This window comes from Nuphar pumila, chromosome 15 (genome assembly GCF_984573655.1).
Source record: "Nuphar pumila chromosome 15, dmNupPumi1.hap1.1, whole genome shotgun sequence".
NCBI classification, from domain to species: Eukaryota; Viridiplantae; Streptophyta; class Magnoliopsida; order Nymphaeales; family Nymphaeaceae; genus Nuphar; species Nuphar pumila.
In genome coordinates, this window is record NC_143263.1 from 36,007,067 (window position 1) to 36,031,409 (window position 24,343).

Below are 24,343 nucleotides of genomic sequence, written 5' to 3' on the forward strand. Positions count from 1 at the left end.
CTTGATCATTTGTAGAGCAATGCTTCAGCACTACTTTACCTTTTTCCATTGCATCCCTTATAAAATGATATCTAAGCTCAATGTGCTTTGTCCTACCATGAAAAGTAGGATTTTTAGCAATAGAAATTGTAGATTGATTATCACAATAGAGCTTAGTTGGGAGATTTTGCTCTACATGCAGATCCTTCATAACACGCCTCATCCAGATTGCTTGACAGGTAGCAGATGTAGCCGCAATATATTCCGCTTCTGAAGATGATAGCGCTATTGAGTTTTGTTTCTTTGAACACCATGACACAATGCCTGAACCAAAACTGAAAGCAAACCCGCTTGTGCTTTTTCGATCATCCATTGAACCTGCCCAATCACTGTCAGTAAATCCAATCAAATTAAAGTCAGTAACATGATTATAAAAAAATTCATAATTGATTGTTGCCCGTATATAGCGGAGAATTCTTTTTGCTGTGCCTAGATGTTGCACAAATGGATTGTGCATAAACCTTGAGATCATACTGACTGAGAATACAATGTCTGGCCGAGTGTGAGTTAAATACATTAATCCACCGACCAAGCTTCTAAAACATCTTTCATTTGCTCTTGCCATTCCATCTTCCAAACTCAATTTTTTATTCGCATTCATCGAAGTTTCACAAACTTTGCAATTCAACATCTTTGATTTTTTGAGCAGTTCCAAAGCATACTTTTCTTGAGACACGAAAATTCCTTCTTCAGATTGCACGACATGAAGACCAAGAAAAAAACATAGCATCCCCAAATCTGACATTTCAAATTCCTTGATCATACTATGTTTAAATTCTGCAATAAGCTTAAATGAAGAACCAATGTAGATAATATCATCTACATAGACACTTACTACGAGCAATTCATTCCCATTTATTTTGACATAGAGTGTAGGTTCACTATCACTTCTTTGAAAACCATTTTGGTGGAAGAATTTATCAAGGCAACTATATCATGCACGTGGAGCTTGTTTTAGCCCGTATAAAGCCTTTTTTAACTTATACACTTTTTCTTCCTTTTTTTTAACAACAAATCCAGGTGGTTGATCAACATACACGACTTCATTTAGAAAACCATTTAAAAATGAAGCCTTAACATCAAATTGATAAACTTTCCATTTGAATTGAGCTGCAATCGCAAGAATCATTCTGACAGTTTCAAATCTTGCAACAGGTGAAAACGTTTCAGTAAAATCAATTCTATATTTTTGCACGAACCCTTTAGCAACTAACCTTGCCTTATATTTTTTAACATTTTCACCAGCATCATACTTAACCTTATAAACCCACTTTACTCCAATTGATTCCTTTCCAGGTGGCAAGTTGGAAAGCTCCCATGTGTCATTCTTCTTAATGACCTCCATTTCTTCTTTCATTGCATCTAACCATTTTTTATCTGCGCATGCTTCATCATATGATGATGATTCTAGAACAATAAAAGCAAAATCACATTTATAAATATCCTCTAGAGACAGAACCTTTTTCGGAGGAGTGTCCACATCAAGTGTGGACTCAATATTTTCTGTGAATTCATCTCCCATACTTGACGTTTCTGGAGATAATGCTTCAGTAGTATGATTTGATTGCGATACCACTTCATCAATTTGCAACTTCACGCTTTCATTGTTGGTCCATTCTCAACATGCTTTTTCATCAAAAATAACATCCCTTCTTATAATCAATTTTTTAGAAGAAGGATTATAGAGACGATATCCCTTAGTTTCATTACTATAACCAACAAAAATGCACTTTTCACTCTTCTTATCTAACTTGGTTCTTTCAGAAGAGTCAATCAGAGCATATACTATACTGCCAAATACCTTCAACATACTTACATTTGGTTTTCGATTCCACCAGGCCTCATAAGGTGTTTTGTTTCGAACTGCCCTTGTTGGAGAAATATTTAAGATATGTACTGCAGTGTTAACGGCTTCTGCCCAAAACTCATTTGGCACCTTCTTTTCACTTAGCATGTTGCGTGCCATTTCTACCACTGCACGATTTTTCCTTTCTGCCACTCCGTTCTGTTGTGGTGTCTTTCTTACTGTTAGTTGCCTGCGAATACCATGATCTTTGCAAAACAAACCAAACTCATCAGATAAAAATTCTCCTCCTCTATCTGTGCGCAATATTTTTATAGTTTTTCTTCTCTCATTTTCAACAAGGAACTTAAATTCCTTAAATCTATCAAATGCATGAGATTTATGAGTAAAAAAGTACACCCAACTCATTCTAGTAAAATCGTCAGTTAAAAGCAAAAAATATTTGCTATTGTTTAATGAAGGAGTTCTCATGGGCCTGCATATATCAGCATGAACTAATTCAAGAGGTTCCTTAGCTCTCCATGCTTTTCCAACTGGGAATGATAATTGGTGTTGTTTACCAAAAACACACCATTCACATATCTCATTTGTACAATTAATGGCTGGCAAACCAACCACCATATTTTTTTGATGCAAGAGTTTCAAACCATTAAAATAAAGATGCCCATACCTCAAATGCCACAGTTTATATTGATCAACACCATTTGCCATAAAGGCACAATCATTTATCTTGATCATTTCAAGTGGGAACATTTTATTTTGAACCATATCTATTTTTACAAGAACTGTACCATTCTTGTTTTTAATCTCACAGACATCATTTTCAAATAAAAGAGTGTAACCCTTTTTAACCAATTGCCCTACACTCAACAAGTTCTGAGCCAAACCAGGAACATAATACACATCTTGAATGTATCGTTCATTACCTGATTTTGTCTTGATTGCAACTGTTCCTTTGCCATTGACGTCTACTTTATTGTTGTCCCCAAGCCACACATTCAACTTCACAGTCTCATCAATATTCTTAAAAAGACTTCTATCACCGGTCATATGATTACTGCAACCACTGTCTACAAACCACATTTCACTTTTGCAATTGTTAGTATTCATGCTTGCAAAAAACAAATTTTCATTTTTATCTGCAAAATTTGCTTGTTGCTTTGCCTTTTCAAAACATCGGGCTTCAATATGACCAAATTTCTTACAAAAATGACATTGTTTCCCTCTAAAAAACAGATTTTGATTACCTTTTTTTGTTCCATCATTCCTTTGAGGAGTATCATAAAACCTTCCTCGACCTCTTCCACGTCCACGAAAGGATCCTCTAAAACTTCCTCGTCCTCGACCTCTACCTTCACCCTTTTGATCAAACTGAGTATTCTTTTCTTTTGGAATTTCAACTTTCGATTGAAAAGCCTGTTCCAATGTTTTTTCGGAAGACCTGTTTATGCGATGCTCATGGGCTAAAAGAGATCCCATTAATTCATCAATAGAATACACAGATAAATCCTTGGACTCTTCAATTGCAATAACAACATGATCAAATTTAGAAGGTAAACACCTTAAAACTTTTTCTACTATTTTTTGATCATCTAAAATTTCACCAAAGGTCTTCATTTGATTTACAATAGTAGAGAGTCTAGAAAAGAAAGTTTAAATTGACTCACTGGTTTTCATAGAAAACGTTTCAAACTCTCTTCTTAAGGTTTGAAGTTTAACCGTTGTGATCTTCTTATCACCATAAAATTTTTGCTTCAGAAGTTGCCAGGCTTCTTTTGACTTGGTAGCATCGGCAATAGTTGAAAAAATGGTTTCAGACACAGCCTGTTGTAGTACTAACAATGCCTTTGCATCTCTCTTTCGAGCTTCTTTGACATCGATTTTTTCTGCTGCCTTTGATCCTTCAATATCTGCATAGCCATTTTCAACCAACTCCCAGAGGTCTTGTGAGATAAAGAAAGTCTTCATCTTAATATTCCAGAATTCATAATTTTCACCATTAAAAATTGGCACTAACGATTGTGACAAATTGAGAGAGTTAGAATTATTTGGCATACCAAACTTACTCAACAATTATCCTTCAAAAAAAAATCGAATCTATAGGAACTCCTTGCTTCGGCAATGCTCCTATTGCGTTTTTCTCGAACGCCCAGCTCCGATTCGAACCTGACTCTCATACCAAGAATTGAGAGAAACGTAGGGTAAAAAGCAAAAAGTGCAAAACTTGAAATATCACAAAGTACAACAGCTGAAAAGCAAAAACTTCAATAATATATTAAGTCACGAACTCCATTTTCTCTCTAACACACTCTCTCTACCTTTCTCTACACTTCTCTACATTTTTAACATGAAGAGGTACCATATTTATAGAGGTCAAAAGCCCTTTACACGAAAATAGAAACCTAGGCTAAAAAGTAGGAAAGCTAACACACGTACATAGCCACTTCTCCCTACTAACAAAAAGCAATTCCTATTAACTAGGAAAACTAACATATCGTGGGCTTTGAGTGCCCTTGAAGAAAATCGTGGGCATTGGATGCCCTACCCACTTCTTCTTCCTTGAGCACAAAAAACGGACGTGGGCTTTGGATCCTCTTGCCCACGACCTTGAGCATTACCAACAGGGATTTAGTGTTTCATGTGATCTGCTGTAAATTATAGAACTAGCGCATTTCAGCTTATCATGAGGGTGTGCTACCAGGATGCCAGGCTATTCCAGGTTTGATATGGTTGTCGTGCAAGGAGGTACTTAACGTTGTAGACTGGCCTGTAGGGCTAATCTTATCAGATCCGTCCGTTCATCAAAAGTGGAATCATTGCAGACATACCTCAGATGGAGGATGATCAGAAAACGGTTATTCAGTTTGCTTCAAGTTCCTTTAAGGAGTGTGATCTAATAGCCTTTAGCGTCTATAATCAGAATATAATCGTTTTATGTTGCTCTTTGAGCACTCCACATGTGCTTGAATAAGATGCTAGTTCATTCCATTGCTTTGAGTGTGGTGAAATAGGCGGCTAAAGAACCCTATTCTTGTCGATGATCCAAAATGAGTTTCTTGAGTTGGTAAATACATGTGGCATTACCTTGTGAAAACCTCTCTTTGAGGTCAACCCAAACGTCTCATGGAGTCTTAGAATAGATCACACTACTTGCGAGATCTTTTGTCATGGCATTCAATAGCCAAGACAAAATCATGTGATTACAACAATCTCATGCTTGTAACTTAAAAGATGAAGATATTGATTGAGGTAATGAACCATCGACAAAGGCAAGTTTATTTTTTACACCGAGAGTCATCCTCACGGCTCTTCTTCAAGTAAAGAAGTTATCACCATTCAATAAGGTAGAAACAAGAACCGCACCTAGGTTGTAGGAGTGATGCAGGAAAAATGGAGATGATGGCATATGTTCTCTATTGATGACAGGCGTGGTGACTTCTTCATTCTAGTTATTGTTAATGGCAGCCATATAGAAAAAAAATAAGAACATGATAATTTATTTAGAAAATGGTAAGGAGCTCTTCTGGGTGCTTTGATACCATAAAGAAAGTAATATGTTGTGGAAAAGTATATTATCATTTACAGATTCTATGAATATATATATATATATATATACATCAACACAAAAAACCGATTCCTTTATATGAGGAATGAGGAGGTTACAGATGCAATAGGTTGAGAAAGGTAAGCTACATTCAAGGGATATGTTACAAGCAATTATAAAAAAAAATGTATCTTGAAAATCTTCTGGCGACAGGTTCAGTTCATACGTTTCAAGTTGAAGAGACATCTCGAGTTCGATACTCCGGCGGTGTATTCCTTGCCACAAGGCCTAAGCTGGGGGCTTCACACTCAGTTTTACCGTGATCGAGTTTGTTTGGACTAAAACTCGATAAAATTACAGTTATTGTTGTAAAGGAAGTCAATGAATCAGATTTTATTGAATATTGACTGAATCTTATTCTATTTAGTCTGATTTGGTAAGCCAAAACTGTATCTAATTATAATTGGATGTGAATATGGTTTTGATTTTTGCTACCAAATTTGACAGATTTTTGGGATTTGACTGTCTCAAACCAAAAAATCTAGATTTGACATGAGCTTTTCATCATTCTAATCTGAATCCGAATCTAAATCAGTTCAGCCAACATCCAATTAATCAGATATGGTATTGGGCACATTCCACCCAAATCCGAATGGTTTACATCCCTACCAAGAAATCGATGGTTTTCTCGATCTCCAGAGAGAGAGAGAGAACATTCACCATTCAACATTACCAAAATACATCCAACAGAATATTGGATGGGAGAGACAAAAGAGAAACATAAGAGCAAAACAACCACAATCTAGATGGTGATTGTGCATAGATCAGAGTACAAGCCGATCAGCCCCCCCCCCCCCTACTATGTAACTTAAGAGCGAGATACACATCAGACATGACCCGTTGCCGAAACCTTCCGAAATCGAATTTGATGCCCCTGAAAAAGATGTCGTGACCCACCAAAAGCAACCAAGATGTCGTTTTCTCGATCTCCAGAGAGAGAGAGAGAGAGGGCTGTCATCTTGATATAAGCTCTGATAATGATGTTTTGTTTCTTGGATTTGCCAAATTGGCAAGTGGTGTAGGCCCCAAGAAAGTGTTTCTAAACATAAATTTTTAAAACCCCAAGTCAGTAATTTGGATTTTGTTCATTAATGGATGATAAGAACAACAGGGTATCTTCATCAATCCTAGTCTGGCACAATATTTTACATTTAGAGAACCAACATTTTATTCACTAGTGGTTTACTCAAGCGGCAGGATATCCTTGTCAATCATAATATAGCACCATAATTTACAGTTCCATAGCTAATTGCAAAAGCAAATGGCCATATTTGGAAATATCACTAAATTCTCCATATCTCTGGATTTTTTTTCAGCCGGACATTGGTCAATGATTTAGTCAAGCTGATGGTTTACAAAAGGAGACATGGGCTGCTTATCCAAGGTGGGTCGGGTAGGGACCAGGGTTGAATCTGAGTGGATCTAGGATTTATACTACGATCCATTCAACTACCCAAATCTGGCTATTCCGGCCATTCATTGTTTTTTTCTTTTTTTCGACAGAGAAAGCTGGGGTTAGGCAGACCCCTACCAGTTATACAATCATATCATTTGGGGTTCGAACTTGCAACATCCCAACAGAAGGTGACGTGCACTAACTGCTCCTGCCAGACAAGTGGAAACCCGGTTGGTCTATTCCGGCCATTCATGCTAAACACCAATTGCTGCAAATGCTTGTCTTACCAGCATTTGATATAAGTGCATTTTTCATGTGTCCTTTAAGAAAGCTATACCCATATGCCCCCCTTTAATTTATTTAAACCACCTAGCTAAAATTGCAAGTGTTTTTTTTGAAAGGCAAGCCGGGGTTAGGCAGACCACCACCTCTCATTATTCAATGCACCACTGGGGTTTGAACCTGCAACGTCCCACCACAAGGAAACTTGCACTGACAGCTCCTACCAAGCACATGGAGCCCCGTTGGTGAAATTGCAAGGCTTTTATCTGTAAGAACATACTTGGCTAGGTGGGTCAGCTTAAGACATTCAAGTTGAAGGACATTGCGAGTTTGATACTCGCTGTGGGTGTGTGTGCCACAAGGCCAAAGGAGTAGGTTTTCCTGATGGGCAAGCGGGCAGTCGAAGGGTTTTAACCAATGTTGTCAGTATCGGTATCTGCCCTGAATCGTTGGGCTGTGGATTCAGCTGTATTGTTTTGTATCGGCTCAAAAATAATAAAAAACTATTACGGGTCAATCATAATGTGACACATGTTAAAACTATTAAAATAATTTTAAAAAATATCTTTTGGTATTTTTTTACATTTATTAAAAATTAGCTGAATCGGCCCTGAATCATATGGAAATTCTGCCGATACGCACCGATACTGATACCATTGGTTTTAACTGCTTGGAGAGTAGTCCTTACCACATAAACCAGGGTTTTCCTTTATTAAACATAAAAGATTTAACATGTAAAACTAGCCATCCCAACTTGCTTGTACAATATGCAAAAGTATGTTGGCATTTCCCCCATCTCCTTCATATTTCTATTAGTTCATAATTCATGAAGGAAATTATCGGCCAAGTAGGGGAGTCCACTCAGCATATGCTGCATTCCGACCTTCCCATTCCCATCAATGTTGTCAGTATCGGTATCGAATAGTTTGGCCAACGATTCAGGTGAATCGGCCGATTCTCAAGTGAATCGTTTAAAAAAATAATTTAAAAATATTGTGTGTCAATCATTATGTGACACGTGTTAAAATGATTAAAATAATATTAAAATTTTAATTTTAAACATTTTTATATTTATGAAAAAAAATAGCTGATTCAGGTTAGTATCGTATTGATTTTCTGCCGATAGGCCGATACTGACAACATTGATTCCCATCCAGGGAATCCACAACTATGGTCACACTCTAGGTAGACCTGCAGATAGGATTGATGGCCTTCCATAGCTCGAAGAACTGGCCGACCAAGTAGGTCTCTTAGCTCATGTTTGGTGGTTGCCTTGAATAGTGTGAAATAGATTGGTATGTTTCCTGAGTACATACGTAAAAAATGACGATTCCGGTTCACCCAAGTAACATGTGAGTGGGTTTGGGTTATAATTTTTGTTGGATATCCAGCCAACCTGTTGGTGTATTTAAAATATATGTAAAAAAAATATCCCAAATATCTCTAAATTTTGTGGGTAAGGTTCTGGATTTCATTTTCTCAATCCAACATAACCAATACGTACCCAAACCCAAGAACTTGTTATCTAGGTGGGTTTGGGTGCACCATGATGGGCTGGATACCTGACCCCTTGATTGCCCTAAATCGAAGAAAATGTTCCATGGTTGTGTTTAGCCCATGTGCATTTCTAATTTTTTTTTAGGTTAATTTCTGGATAAACTAAGTCCAGGGGATACTAGAAGAAAAGCAGTGTAATTCAAATTTAAGTTTGAAAATGTTATTCTTTTGCTTGTAATTTTCTCCGTGCTAAAAAAAAAATCATTTATAAGATTCACCATTAATGAAAGAAGCAGTAAAAAATTTCATTCACATGACGTTAGGGACATTGGAAAACCAAAAAATTTCATTCACATGATAAAAAAAAATTCACACACACACACACATATATATATAATTACTAGAATATGAGTACCGAAACATGAGAACCAAGAGAACTGGAAATATGGGCATTTTCAACACTTGTTTTGCAAATCCAACCAAGTGGATGTGCTTGGCATGATGAATTTGCTAGGAATCAACCATTGGATCGTGCATTTTGGATGAAAAATATGATTTTTGATTGTTTAAATATTTATGAAGAATATGAGCCACTGATTTTAAAACCATAGAAAAATCTTATTTATTCATCAAAATCGGGCATGTTCTTATAAAACGAAGCATGTGGATCACATCCGTACAGTTAGATTCCAGAGAAAAGAATAAAAAAATCATGAAAATTACCATTTACACATCAGTTCTCATATTTTCAGTTCTCATAATCTAGTGACTATATATATATATATATATATATATATATATATATATATATATATATATATATATATATATATATATATATATATATATATATATCCTTTTCTTCTTGGTCATGACAGCCCAATCAATGACAAATGCAAGAATAATTGATTGATCCAATCCATGTTTTATTGCATCATGACCTTGGAATTGTTCTACTCAAGAATACTTTGAGCATTTGACAGCCATAACACCTGCACCATGCAATGAACAAGACTCCGAGATTCTTTTATGGAAGGTGAACTCTCTTCCAATATATCTTGAAAAGAGTGGCAATCCATGGCAATACCTCATTGAAGGCTTTGGCTGTTTTCTATAGTTTGGACTAGTTACCACGAAGCAAAAATGGATACGAAAAGCGATCTGTGAAACATCAGATAAGCAAGTGTCAAAAAGTAGCATGAGGCGTGAAACAAGATTCATTTTGAAAGTGAAGCAAAAAAAAAAAGAAACAATGATACGAGGCACGATGAAATGAAACGACGGGGCGATCAAAGGTAACAACAAATGTCTTTCCAGTGGGGATCTGAGGCACAATGCACCTCATAGCCTGATGGAGAAGGATGAACTATTGGATTAACCACCACGATTTACATGGTGATTATCCATGATGTGGATTCATCCCCACAGCTGCAATGATCGCTTCCGATAAACCAGCATGAGATAAAGGGGGAACGGTTATGCAAACCGTTCCCATCCCATGCCCTATAAATCAGAGGGTATCATGAGCGACCCTCATCAAGTAAAAGTGCGAGTCACCTACTCAGAGAGGGAAGAGGTCTACTCATCGACTGCATTCAGAAGCCTGTGTTCGTGGTGGTTGCAGCCTGGCTGAGCAGAGAAATTCTCCTTGTTGCCTGATCGATCACCACTGGACTGGCAACGGTTCTCCTCTACTCTAGTCGACTCCACCATCTACAACAGCATCCTGTCAATGGCTGCCTCAGGTACGCAACATCTCCCTGCTAAACTGTGTTTACGTAACAGTCGTTGTGCTTTTCTGTCACAGTGCAAGGTCACCGCTATAGGGAAGCCGACCTCCGACTTTGGAACCCAACATTGGGTTATGGGCCCACACCCCGCATCCACTGCGCGGGGTGTGTCCTGGTCGTCTGGCTATGCAGGTCAGCGTGGGGTGACGCTGCAGCTAGTCGCCGGCACCGACGACTGTCGCCGTAGGGGGACAAAAAAAGGGGCTTACCTCTGTTTTGGGGGTTTTCAATTGAGCAGGGTGTGTCGGCTGCCCTGTTGTGGCTTCTTCTCCATCTGGTACTGCAGAACCGACGCTGCTGTCGTCGACGACTATCGAGTCGCTGGAGCACGACAGCAGGCCTGACAGAGGCTATTTTTTGGCCCCACCGTCGAAAGCTAGTGACCATTAGGTCACAGACGGTTGTGGCAACTCCTCTTTTGGCTTCGGATCACCGACAATCGTTGGATTGGCGAGCGTCGGGGCCGGCAGCGGCGTTCCTCCTCAACAACCGGAGAAGAAAAGCGAAATAGGGTTTTGAAAACCCTATTTCGTATTTTCAGTCCCTTTTAAAGGTTTCGGGTCGGGTTCAGTCCCCGACCCGACTCGCCCCAACCGAATCTGATCCATAAAGATATCTAGATCAGATCCAGGATTCAGATGGGGGACCCATTCTGTTTCGACCCATGATCCACAGACCTTTGGATCTGGATCGGGTCAATATTATGATCTGATCCATATTACTTGATCTGATCCATAAAAGGTCCTTTGGATCGGATCCGGTTCTCAGATAATGGATCCAAAGTCCTTTTGACCCTGACCCGTTGTGTTTTAGGATTCGGGTCGGGTCTGAGAGGTTCATTTTGGATCTCTCTGGATCCGCAACCGATCCGTTAAGAACTTTTTTTATCGGATTGTGATTCAGACCCGGATCTGATGACCCATACCAACCCATGATGTAACGCCCCAAAAATCCAGGACTTGTAACTTTTTGAATAGTCTAGAAAGCTTTGAAATCATACAATAATCAGAGTTCAAATAGTACTTCAGCGGAAAATGATATTTTTAAAACAACAAGTCGATGGACCTTGAGCGCATTACAGCGTAAACTTTGCTTTGTCAAATTCTGCACAACTATTGAAATCAAATGGTTTCGAAATGCATTTTCAATAATTGAGAATTTGTTCATGGGATTTTACAACTCGTTATATTTGTTGAAACCAGAAGAAGTTTACTAAAACAGTTTTAGTAACTCAAGGTTTAATCAAAAGAGAAATTTTGAAATACACTTTATACCAAATTTACCAACATGTCTTCAGGAGCGAAACGTCAGGGAAAGAGCTCTATCTTGATCTCATCACGCCATTGTGCCATCGCAGAGTGTATCACCTATACATCACCTGCCCATAAAATGGGCCAGTTTCACTAAAAACTGGTAGGTGCACATACAGGACAATATTGAACATAATTAAGCAAAATAATTTAATATGTCAAGTAGACAGACAATTATATAGCAATTTAATTCCACCAGATTCACGGAGCAACTATCATGAGCACAATGTTAAAATTAGTACAAGCATTTTACTGGCACAAGTAGGCTAACTATTACAAGCAAAGAACTACATAAGAAATTTAACTAGCAAAATACAAGGCTTCATCAACCACACACACACAATTCCATAAGTATTGAACTTGTTGTACACTATAACTTTCATACGCGTATAACTCAACAAATTGTGTGATCGGATTGAAATTATGTTTCGATATTAACTGGCCAAGTAGGTACACACAAAGCACGACTCTAGAAACAACCTAGACTAATCTGGGGGTTTATTATGCTATGTATTTTAAGATAACCCGGATAGCTGACTGAGTCCGCACCTAAGGGGACGGTTAGTGACCAAGAGAGAAATCCCCAAAGCAACATAAACAATGGATGCATCCCGAACATGGAGAGCTACCACCTAGGATAATTATGGTAGTCCCCTTCCCCTAACTCTGATGACTGGGGAAGCCGAGTCTTTTGCTCGTAACTGTCATTAATGGCTTGTCCATCGAAGTTTTTGTACCTTCCCGTCCTCTCTCCTGACAGGAGTCAGTGGTTCGAATGAGTACATCAGGGGTAGTTAATTGAAGACCCATTCTACATACTCTGGTCTTTCGACCCAACTCGAGTATCTTGCCGGTGAAGGCGGAAATCATCACTTATATAGGTGATCTCAGCATTTTGTTATTTGCACTCATCAAGGTTGCCATAACCTACTTATCCAATCATCGCAATGTAAGAAGACGCACTTGTCAAAAAAGTATGGACGTACTTGTCAAAAGTACGACTACGATAAAAGGGATATGGTTTCACCAAAGAAACCCCAACAGATATTATCTGCATAAGAAGTAACACAACACAATTTGGCAAGATAAGTCTTGAATTCATTTCAACAATATTTTGAATAATTCAGGATACGAGGTCGTTTCAGATCTCTCGTCCGATCAACAAAGTACTTAACACGTCGTGCATGACTAAAAGTACGCTACACCAAAAAGGGAGGTGCGTAGGCTTCTCAAAAGGAACACACAACTTCATAACGATCAAACAAATATAGAAGTGCTCATTTCGCATGATTCATCCTTAAAAGCCACAATTCACACAAGGCACATCACTATCAATCTTGCATCCAAAATTTATATTAATATCGACATGATTCGCACGACACGCAACACTAAGTTTAATAAATGAAGAATGGGTCCTTCAACAGAACCTCACTCGACCACAGGCTCTTGCCCCCAATCGGGGTTATTTAAATTGAGCTGCAACTTGAATCAAGGTTATAAAACATTTCTCCCAAGTGTGTGGACTTGGGAGGGCCCAAATGTGACTTCGCAATCTTGCGAGACTTAAAACTTAACTTTGCAAAAGCTGTGCAATTTGAAGAGCACTGGGTTGGCAGAAGGAAACTCGCTTTTAAAGAACTGCAATGCACAAACAAAACTTCTAGTGTTTTGAAAACAAGTGATATCAGGATAGGCATAAGACTACATTTATGTAAGTACATATTTACCATGAATGTGAGCATATGCAGGTTATAACATGACAACAAGCAACTCTCGACTTGTGATGCCGCACATCGAGGAAAAAACACATAAGTAATACACGAGGTACCAAAATCATACCTTGGCCACTTAGATAGGCAAACACATAAGGTCATAAGTAATACACGAGACACGAAGTCGTACCTCACTCAAAGGAAACGTGCATGCAAAAATGGATGCAAGCAAACAAGGGCATATGTATTTCAAGAAATACGAAACCACACCTCAACTCATAAGCAACTATGCAAAATAATGATCGAAGAATGAAATTGTACATCGACCCATGAGCATACAAACAAGATAATGCGCAATGCAGAAGCAATATAATTCTAAGCATATCTAGCATGGGCATCTTAATTATTTCAACTTAAATAGGTTCATTTATTACCCTTTGTGCGACTTTACCCTACCTCGGAATGTTGTATAGCTGCATACGCCTACGCGTGAGGATAATACGAGGGTCGGGCCGTGGAGCATGAACGGGGCCTATTGCGTAAGCTGCAAAGGTACGTTATCAGTATGCATTTTAATGAACAGGGAAAACGACAACAAAGGACTGGGGTCTCGGCTTCTCTGCAAAACAAGGCAGGGATCAACGGTCCCTGCTGACCTGAAACAGAATGGGGGTAGGGTCCAATGACTCATGCCGCCAAAGGAAACAAATGCAGGGGCCATCGGCCCCTGCCGGATATTTAAAGAAGGGCAAGGGCCATCGGCCCCTACCAGAAAGAGAAATGGCAGGGGCCGATGGCCCCTGCCGAAAAAAATGAGCAGAGGGAGGGGAGCGCAGGGGCCAAAGGCCCCCTGCGGCTTCCAAAAGAGGAGGCAGAGGCCAATGGCCCCTGTCGTTCATGGAGAAAAAAGGCAGGGGCCATCGGCTCTTGCTGGTCTTTAAAAGAAGAGGAGGGCAGGGGCCAAAGGCCTCTGTCGAGCTTGAGAAAGAAAATGGCAGGGGCCATCGGCCCCTGCTGGGTTTTAAAAGAAGAGGGGCAGGGAGATAGGGGTACGACCGACCTCCTGTCGGTCGCCCGATCTCTCACAAGGAAGAGAAGGAGTAGACAGGGGGCTCGTAGGCCCCCTGTCGTCCTCAGATGGATACGCAGAGCACGGCACGGGTCGTGTGCCGCCTGTCGGCCTCATTGTGAACCCCTAAGAAGGGGGAAAAAGAGGAAGGTGAAGAGGGAGGGCACGACAGGGGCCACCGGCTATCTGGCGTGCCTTCCAGCGAGATGACAGAGAGAGAGGTGAAGGGAAGAGACAACGTACCTGGGGAGAGGATCGCTGGCGGTGGTTGCAACAGCGACGACGATCGGACCAGCAGAAGGAGGCATCGGCAGGCAGACGAGAGAAGAAGGAGCGAGGGGAGGTATCAGTTGGGGCTGCCGGCGAGGCTGTCGCCCGTAGGGAACGAGGAGAGGGAGGGCGGTGTATCGATCCTCCCCTCCCGCAACGCTCTTAAAGAGTTCAGGGAGGGGCGATAAACGAGGAAACCCTCAAGGGGTTTCCTTATTCTGCTGAGGGGTGGAGTGGTGTGGGTGAGGTGCGGCGCACAGGGGAGAGGATTTGTTTTTAAACAAATCCTCCCTCTGTGTCGGGTTTTAAAACCCTGCCGATAACGGGCCCGGGTCGGGTCCTGACCCGACCCGGCTCGGGTCCGATATTTTTTTTTACGTGGGTTTTACATCCTACCCCTCTTAAAAGAATTTTGTTCGCAAAATATCATTAAAAGATTATCTGCAACAATCTGGTTCTTAGTTAATCGTTGTTAATGAGGATGCACTATATGCGTGAGTGATCCGAAACACGTATGCTATTAAAGTAGTCAGGACAACACATAATAAATTCCTGAGAAAGGTTCGAAGCCAACAACTCGATCGAACAAAATGTGAGTGATTTTGTTAATAATTTATGTCTTCGCAAGAGTTTATATGGAGTCACAAAAGGGTTTGGCAGGAGACTGTAAGAATGTTTATTCGTCACCTTCTACTACATTCGATATGAATGAAGAGACACAACGAGACATTGCTCTAGTTTGTTTATGTTCCTTGAACGGAGGTTTTTGTACTTTATCATAATCAGGTTGTCATTTGTTACCCTTACTATTTCTAACAGACTCTATGTCCGGAATAGCCTCAACTTATCCCCATAACCCAAGGCCTTACATAGCCAGTTGTCCTATCTTCGCTTAAGTTATCATTCTTAGAATGACCCTAACTTTCATAAAAGACAAAAACATAACCTCGTATCAAGATCTAGAATCAGCAAGGATCTGATTCTCTAATATAAAACCAGTATATAATCATGACACAATAGAAAGCCAAATTTAAAGATTCATATCTGGCTATATGAAATGCTCTCAAAAGAGCATCGAAACACACCATGATTCTCTACGAAATCAAAATCTACAAGTTCCACACTGGATCACTTGGTCTAGGAAATGTACGACCTCACAAGGAATTACCGCCCTAGATGGTTTACCTGGTCTTGGACAAATATACTTCATCACAGGAATTCGCCGTCTTTGCGGCTACCCGATCTTGGACAATGTACTTCCTCACAGAGATTCACCACTCTAGTCGGATTACCTGATCTTGATCATACATGCCCTCACAGAGAATCCTTTGCGGACAAGGTCCTCAACAGGTACCAAAATCAATGATACATGCATCAAAACAAACGACCACTCACAGGGTCGATAGCCACCAATAATGGGCAAAAGCATACATATCATCAGTACACATCATCACTTAATCTAGCACATAAATCAAAAATTACACCTTTCACCAATAAGGTTCCATGAATCATAGTTCACTATTGAACTTAAACATATATCGCATACTTTCAAAATTTAAGGTCACATGCATTTCAATCATATCATACAAAAGCATATTATCCTATGCATTATATCATTGCCACCAGGAGCATTGCATTATCCAAATCTAACCTCAAAGCATGAGTTCTATACAATGTGATCATGTATATTTCAAGAATTAACTAAACATCAAAATACGTAATTTCTACGCAGCTCGAGTTATGCACACCGGATTTAAGTCATATATGCATCTAAGACATTCAGATCATTGCATCATCTTCATAAGCATTCACAATATTTACATCAAATCACATTCGACTATATTCAGCATGAAACACACGCACATACCTCCTAAGTAATTTAGTTAGACATTCATGCCTCTTCAATATACTTACTCAGACAATCACAATGCAATCCTCTGCAATACAACTACGTAGGCGTGATAATCATCAAAACTAAGTGTTTGTAGTCGTGAGGTGTCATTCATCTAAATAGTCTAACTAATGATTTGTAGGCGTATATGTCAACCACCTAAAAGTTAATCATTTGTAGGCGTAACAAGTCAACTACCCCAAAACTAATCAGTTGTAGGAGTGACATGTCATTTACCTACATAAGCATCATAATCATAAGGGTCTAGGTTGAACAAAATTCATACGTAATTTCATTGATAAACTTTTGCTTGACAAAATCCGTACTGAAAAAAATTAAAAAGTCTTACCCAAACTTATTAAAGTGTTTATTCGCTAATTCTCTACCTAACCCGTCATGATAAAAATAAACACGATTCACTACTCTTATTGTCACTAGTGAGGTAGTTTGGGTTGTTGTTGTTGACTTTCCTTTGTGGTTCGCTTCTTCAGATCTGTTTCCTTTTTACGACAAACTCTGGCGAAATGCCCCATCTTTCCGCAATAGAAACAACCTCCAGTGTCTCGAGGGCATGGTTGTCCAGGATGACCATAATTACACTTCGAGCATTTTCGACTAGACGATCGATGTAGCTTGATTTCTTTGTCGTGCCTTTGTTTCTTAGATAGGAATCCCTGCATTCTATCATTGGCAAGTCGGCATTTGCTAACTTCCTTACTACCAACTGACTTTTTGTTCTGAATATCTTTACCCTGCTTCCCTTGCTCCAAGCCTTGTGTGGCCAGTTGTCACCCATCGTACTTTCGCTTATGGCGACATTCTTTCACTGAATGGTCCACCTTACCACAAAAAGAGCAAACAATAGAATTTTGGGGGTATAATAGATTCGGGCGAACTTGATGGTTATCCATCTAATTATCGCACTCACCCTGGAAGGTGTTCTCGCAAGCCACACTATGACTCAGGTTCTGAACCATAGATTGGAGATGAATAACGGCTCCGGTCAAAACATTTATTGTCTCGCTCATCTCATTATACGACATCTAAATTGAAGCAAAATATTTTAATCAAATTAAGTGCAAATCAATAAGATCAAAAGTACTTACTGTGCGATGCAGATGTCGGATGGTCAAGAATCACTATTTTCCCTGTCGTTCTGATACCCAGTTGTAACGCCCCAAAAATCCAGGACTTGTAACTTTTTGAATAGTTTAGAAAGCTTTGAAATCATACAATAATCAGAGTTCAAATAGTACTTCAGCGGAAAATGATATTTTTAAAACAACAAGTCGATGGACCTTGAGCGCATTACAGCGTAAACTTTGCTTTGTCAAATTCCGCACAACTATTGAAATCAAATGGTTTCGAAATGCATTTTCAATAATTGAGAATTTGTTCATGGGATTTTACAACTCGTTATATTTGTTGAAACCAGAAGAAGTTTACTAAAACAGTTTTAGTAACTCAAGGTTTAATAAAAAGAGAAATTTTGAAATACACTTTATACCAAATTTACCAACATGTTCTCAGGAGCAAAACGTCAGGGAAAGAGCTCTATCTTAATCTCATCACGCCATCGTGCCATCGCAGAGTGTATCACCTATACATCACCTGCCCATAAAATAATAGTTACCAAAGTAGGGAGATTAAAAGATGTTCAGCATGACCTGATCTGCTTCCTTATGAAGGTGCTTCCGGTAACCATGATTTGGACATCCATCCGTTTAACGTGTATGGATGAGTACATGCCTCTATTAGAAGAAACACACCCACCCACAAAAAAGAGTATGAAACTATAAAATAAAATCTTGATGTCAATTTTGAATATATCATAAAGCGAATGAATTTTGCACCAAACTGCCTCTAAATCAATTTCAATCACGTCTATCGTGGCAATTATGTATGCATATCAAGTTGGGGGTTAATTTAATGCTGAACATTTGGTTTTGCTGGGGTTGGTCTCACCCACACGAACTCCCCTGTTTGGAAACTTCACTTACTATGCATTAGAAATGGGCCCAAATGACATCATTTTAAGAGCTTCCCCAGTTTGCTGGTTAATTAAGGCCACACTTGGAAGAAAGGATCAATAGACTAACCAAGTCTGCTTTAACTTGTTTGGACAATTCAGGTGTTCTTGCTCCTGGATTTGGATTTATTATAGCATTAGGACATAGACATAATCTAGTGTTGAGAGCTACCTAAGCATCCTATGGTAGGGGTGTGCATCGATCGGGGGCATTTAGAGCTCGGCCCGCCAGACTTTAAGTGTGGCTTGACCCGGAGATGGCTTGGCCCGTATACTTAAGGTCCGGATTTTTGGCCCAATTATTAACGTGCTTGGGTTTGAAGAGCAGCTCATGGCTTGGCCTGTTGGTCCAACGGGTTAATGTGAAGCAGGATGGGTCCAGCCCGATCTGACCCAAATCCATTTGTAAATAGTAATAATTAACAATTATCAACTTTTCATGTACCCAATTCATTATCTTTCTACTTTTTATAAAATTAACCTAACTAATTAGGTAAATAATAATAGTTACCAATTTACCATACAATAATTAAATCTTTTATTTTTATATTATTAAAAAACTAATAAATAACTCGGGCCAAACGAGAGGGTGTTGCGTGTTTTCCCCGAAACACGCACTCTAGCTACAGTGCATGTTCCGGGGGTCCCTACTGAGCTCCGCGTGACGCTCAGTCGGGTGTACGGGCACGCTGTACACCTGCTACAAGAGGTGTACGACGTGACCGTACACCTAACTGAGCACCACGCAGTGCTTAGTCCGGACCCGGAACCCGCACTGTAGCTAATGTGCATGTACAATGCGGGGTGGGGGGATATAACCTGCCCCTGGTAGCCCACAGACTAGCCCACGTACATAATAGGTCGGCTCTATGCCCAACCCTATCCTATACATTTAATAAGTCCAAGTACTCATGATACTGTTTTATTTGGTTGTTTGTAGAGTAGCTAAGTTGTTGTAAGTATCCTCCAGTTGGATTCATGCCTAGACTCTACCCTTGGGGTAGTACATTGATCCAGCTAGGATATTTGTTCCCATGTAAATTTGCTAACATACTACAAGTTTGGAATCGGAAAAAATCTCATAAAAAAGGAAATTTTTGCATATAAAAAGTTTTCATATGAGAACTTTTCTTTATGAAATATTTTCTCATGTTTGAGTGACATGAGAAAAAACAGGTTGGGAAAAATAGAGTTTTTTTATTATGGTGACAGCCTTAAATCTGAAATTTTTTAATAGGAAATTTTTTTCCATCTTTGAGATGGAGAAATTTTTCCTACAAAAAATCAGGGGAAAAAGGAGGAAAATTCTATTGCTTCATACGGTTGGAAAAGTTTCCATTTTTTCTTTTTAACTTGTATATTTTTCTAGCATTTTCCTACTTTCAAACATGTCTAATTCAGGGCATTTTTTATGGGAAAGTCCATACTTTTACAGCTATTGACGAAAGAAACAACATTGCAACGAAGAGGAAAAGTATGGGCTGGCAGGTGCGAGCCCCAGCTTTTCTCACCTACTCCCTCTTTTTATGCTAAGTCTCTCCCATATGAAAATCCTTTCGAGTTCTTGGTCTATGTTAACAGTAATGTGGGACCTAAAGATGGGAAATCCCTAGCACGAAACGTACGCTAAGGGTGTATCAGTTTTGCTACAGCATCTGCTGCTTTAGCTAATTATTGTCCATGGTCTGCTTGAATTTGAGCTTGGCTTTTTATGTCGTTTCTTAGTCACGATTTCCCCCATGTGAAAATCCCTTCTCAATGTGGGCCCCAAAGATGGGAAAGTGTATCATCCTTAGCATGAAATAAAATGTACCTTAAGGGTATATTTGATGGCTTGTTCAGGATTAGACCAAATGAACAAAAAAAGGACAGAACTGTTTCGTAATTGTTCCAAGTCCAACATTTGTTTGGACCATACTCAAATGCTATGTTTCAAATGTTCGTTGTTTCATGATGATGTGCAAACAACTTGGACAGTCATGGATAATGGGTTGAATTACTTCATTTTGTATCGTATGACCCGATTCCTCCACCATTCTTACATGTTTTAACAAGTTTATTATGGTTTTTTGCCCATATATGGATCCAATTACTAAATTATGTCTAAAATCATAATTTGATTTAGTGAGCTTAAATCACAGTTGTGTTTTCTTGGTACCAAGGTGAAATTTCACTAGGGGGGTGAATAGTAAAATATGAAATAGATCGATAAAATAAAAAATATGATAATTAGGCACAACACAGAAAACATAAGATTTATACTGGTTCGATCGAGTTACTGACGTAGATTCAGTCCCCAAGTAAAACACTTGAGCCTTTTACTATAAAATCTGTGTTACGGGATAAATAGTACAACACCCTCTTCCTCAGACGTCTACTTCTCTCAACAGAGAAGAGAAACACCCTCTTTCACAGAGGTTTACTTCTCTCAATAGAGAAGTGAAACACCCTATTCCTCAGAGGTCTACTTCTCTCAACAGAGAAAGAAAACACCCTCTTTCACAGAGGTCTACTTCTCTCAACAGAGAAGATATACAGTTGATAAGAGAAAGTTACAACACTTTCCTATAGAACCTTCAGAATGATATGAATGCACAAATGAAGATTCTCAGAATGTTCTTTTCTTTTCACACACAGTTGATTCTTTTGTCAAAGAGTTTTTCTCTTTTTTTTTCTAAGCTCTCTTTTTCGAATATTGAATAGGAGTTTTTCTCTTTGTAAGCTCACTTATGTTGAATATTTTTTTTGTTTGTATATATATAGGCTTAAGAAAATAGTCGTTGCCTTTTTGAAATGATTGTCTTTTGGGATAGGTCATTTAAAAAACAACTTGGTGTGAAATGATAAGTATACTATATTGTTTTTTTAAAAAGTTTTCTTTCCATAAGAGTAGTATTTGGGGTACACTATCTGTTGTTGTATTTTCAATGAGATATAATGGGTCTTTTCTCATAATAAATGATTTGTAGTACATTGAACGTAAGAGTGCAATCTATCATGTATTTTTGTCTTTTTCTCAATTTAATGATTTGTAGTATATTAATATTTTTCTTACAAGTCGTCACTTCTTTAGTTAAATGCATGTAATTACAATAAATGCTTTGTTGAGTGCTTTGTTTATAAATGGTCATTTCTAAAATGCTTTTTGAGGTGGCATTTAATGTTTATAGAAGGAATGATGGCTTTAAGTGTAAATCGACATTCTTGAGTGTGTATTTTAAAATACATAGCATAATAAACCATGCATTCTTCTCATAATGACACATTAATTCAAAATCTAAGAACTATTTGCAACAGCAAGCTGAAAGGCATGAAATACCAATAATTATCGCCCAATATTCAAATTGTGCGGCAGTGGCATTAAGATTCTTCTATTGAACATGTAACAATCAAATGAAAGCCAATTGAAGACAACTGGGCAAATATACAACTAGAAAAGATAAGAATCACAAAGAAAAGAAATGGACCAGGAACTCTTCCTACGTTCTGACAATGATGCTCGTAGTTTATGGTACATGGAATCCGAGGATCATCCACGGCAAAAAGTCCTGATCAACTAGATGAAAGATCTGCATGGGTTAGTGAGAAAGAAGCTTCTTTTTTCTTTTTGTATTCATTGTACCGCAGGAAGAAGTACCCCAGGTAATCAAAATCTATAGGAGACACCTTTGCCTGTCCATCGAAGAATAATAATAAATCTGCTATTCTTCACTTGGCAGCAGAAGCTTCCAACATGAAAATGTTGAAAAATGTCATGGGCTAACACCAAGGGAAATGAAAATTACCTGAATCAGTGCCCATAAGGCCCAGTATAGATGTGAAGCTAAAGCATAACAATTTGCCTCAACATAAAGAGCATCTAGGTCTTCTTCAGATGCCTGTATGTTAACGAGTCAAATACTTGCAATACTTGGAAGTGTGTCGGATAAATTTGAAATGCAAAGCATGAACTTTTTCACCTTAATCTAGCTTCAATTTTAACACCATCTACTTTGATTCCCATGCTAAGGAAAAACTATGAGATAAAAAATCTAAAGATCATCTGTCATGCAGTAAACTTGAACAAATCACACAAACGCTAGTAATAGCCTTCCAAGCTTGGAACAAAATCTAAAAGAAATTATTGAAAACAATGCCGTAGATAGCCTTATGACATGGTTCAAGAAAGTGCAAGAAAATCCACAGTAGAAACACTGGCTGATCAGTCACCAAGTAAAAATTTAGGTTGCGAAGCAATCTACTTTGATTCCCAAGACAAGGAAAGACTATGAGAAAGAAATTCTAAAGATCATCCATCATGCAGTAAACTTAAACAAATCACACAAAAGGTAGTAACAATAATATGATATCAACATTATTAGCCTACCAAGCTTGGAATAAAATCTAAAATAAATTATTAAAAACAATGCTGTAGATAGAATTATGCAGTTAACTTAAGCAGCAAATCACGGAAAAGGTAGTAACAATAAAATGATATCAACATTATTAGCCTTCCAAGCTTGGAATAAAATCCAAAAGAAATTATTTAAAATAACGCTGTAGATAGTATTATGACATGGTTCAAGAAAGTGCAAGAAAATCTGTAGTAGAAAACACTAGTTGATCAGTCACCAAGTGAAAATTTAGGTTGTGAAGCAATGACCTCAAATATCTAATGAACTAGAAAATGCCCATATGACAACCAATTCTGGACCTGTATCAAACATCCCAAATACACCAAGCCATCTCACAAGGATATGGGGGTTACAGCTATCTTTATGGAGTTCATTACAAATGGCACAAGGAGATTTGGTATGAGGGTAATACGTGGCACAAGGAGATTCGGTATGAGGGTAATACGTGGCACAAGTGGCAACTGCTAATACATAATTTGATTCCAAAGGGAGAATAAGAAGAGACTAAAATTTGAGCAAACAATGTAGCATGAGAATCTAAAGGATATTTTGGGTATTTCAAGGTCTGCAAACCAATCATTAACCAACACAGCTCTTCATAAATCAAGCAAGGTAACTGTGTTAATCGAACAACAAACAGTTTTAATTTTTTGATATCCAAGTCATCAATGCCTATATACGAATTAAATACGACGGATAATATTTTTAAAATATTATGGGAATTTTACGATAAACTAATCACTGACTTTAAACATATATATAGGGAAATGGAAACCTATAAAATGGGCACAGTGCTAAATGAAACATGCTATTAGATTTCCGGTGTTTTTTCGAAATTCTGAACATACAGATGTGATCTATATGTTTTTTTTATAGGAATCAATTCTTGGAGCATTTGCTTCCAGTGCATAGGTAGGTTTTTATAAGGTTTCAAAAATCATCAGCCTACAATTTTCATACATTTTTTAGGCTCCAAATACCATTTTATCCATCCAAAATGCATAGTCCAAGTGTTGATTTCTACTAATTCAATCATGGTGAACACGTCTATGGGGTTGGAATTTCGAAAAAAAACACAGAAATTCATTAGCATGTTTCATTTAGCACCATGCCCATTTTGTAGGTTTTCATTTCCCTATATATATATATATATATAAAAAAAAAAAACCAATGACTGTCTTTTTCATTTATTTTTTATTTGATTCAAGGGATTGACAGTGCAGATCGTAGTCTCCCTCAGTCGATTCATTTCATAG

The 24,343-nt window shown here is 38.5% G+C and overlaps 1 protein-coding gene across 2 annotated transcripts in view; it reads right to left on the reverse strand.

Annotated features, from left to right (window-relative positions):
• Positions 1 to 21,998: 21,998 nt before the first annotated feature.
• EMB1187 (Protein kinase superfamily protein) overlaps positions 21,999 to 24,343 on the reverse strand; it is a 45,740-nt gene continuing 43,395 nt past the window's right edge. Inside the window, exons 10-11 of one of the 2 annotated variants that reach the window (XM_089988514.1) lie at positions 22,479 to 22,571; positions 21,999 to 22,365 (exon numbers count right to left, since the gene is read on the reverse strand). In XM_089988514.1, coding sequence (XP_089844640.1) covers positions 22,246 to 22,365; positions 22,479 to 22,571 — 213 coding nt within the window. In that variant the 3' untranslated portion in view covers positions 21,999 to 22,245. Of the gene's footprint in view, positions 22,366 to 22,478; positions 22,572 to 24,343 lie in introns of those variants that run through there. The other variant, XR_016427843.1, reaches the window with a different exon arrangement.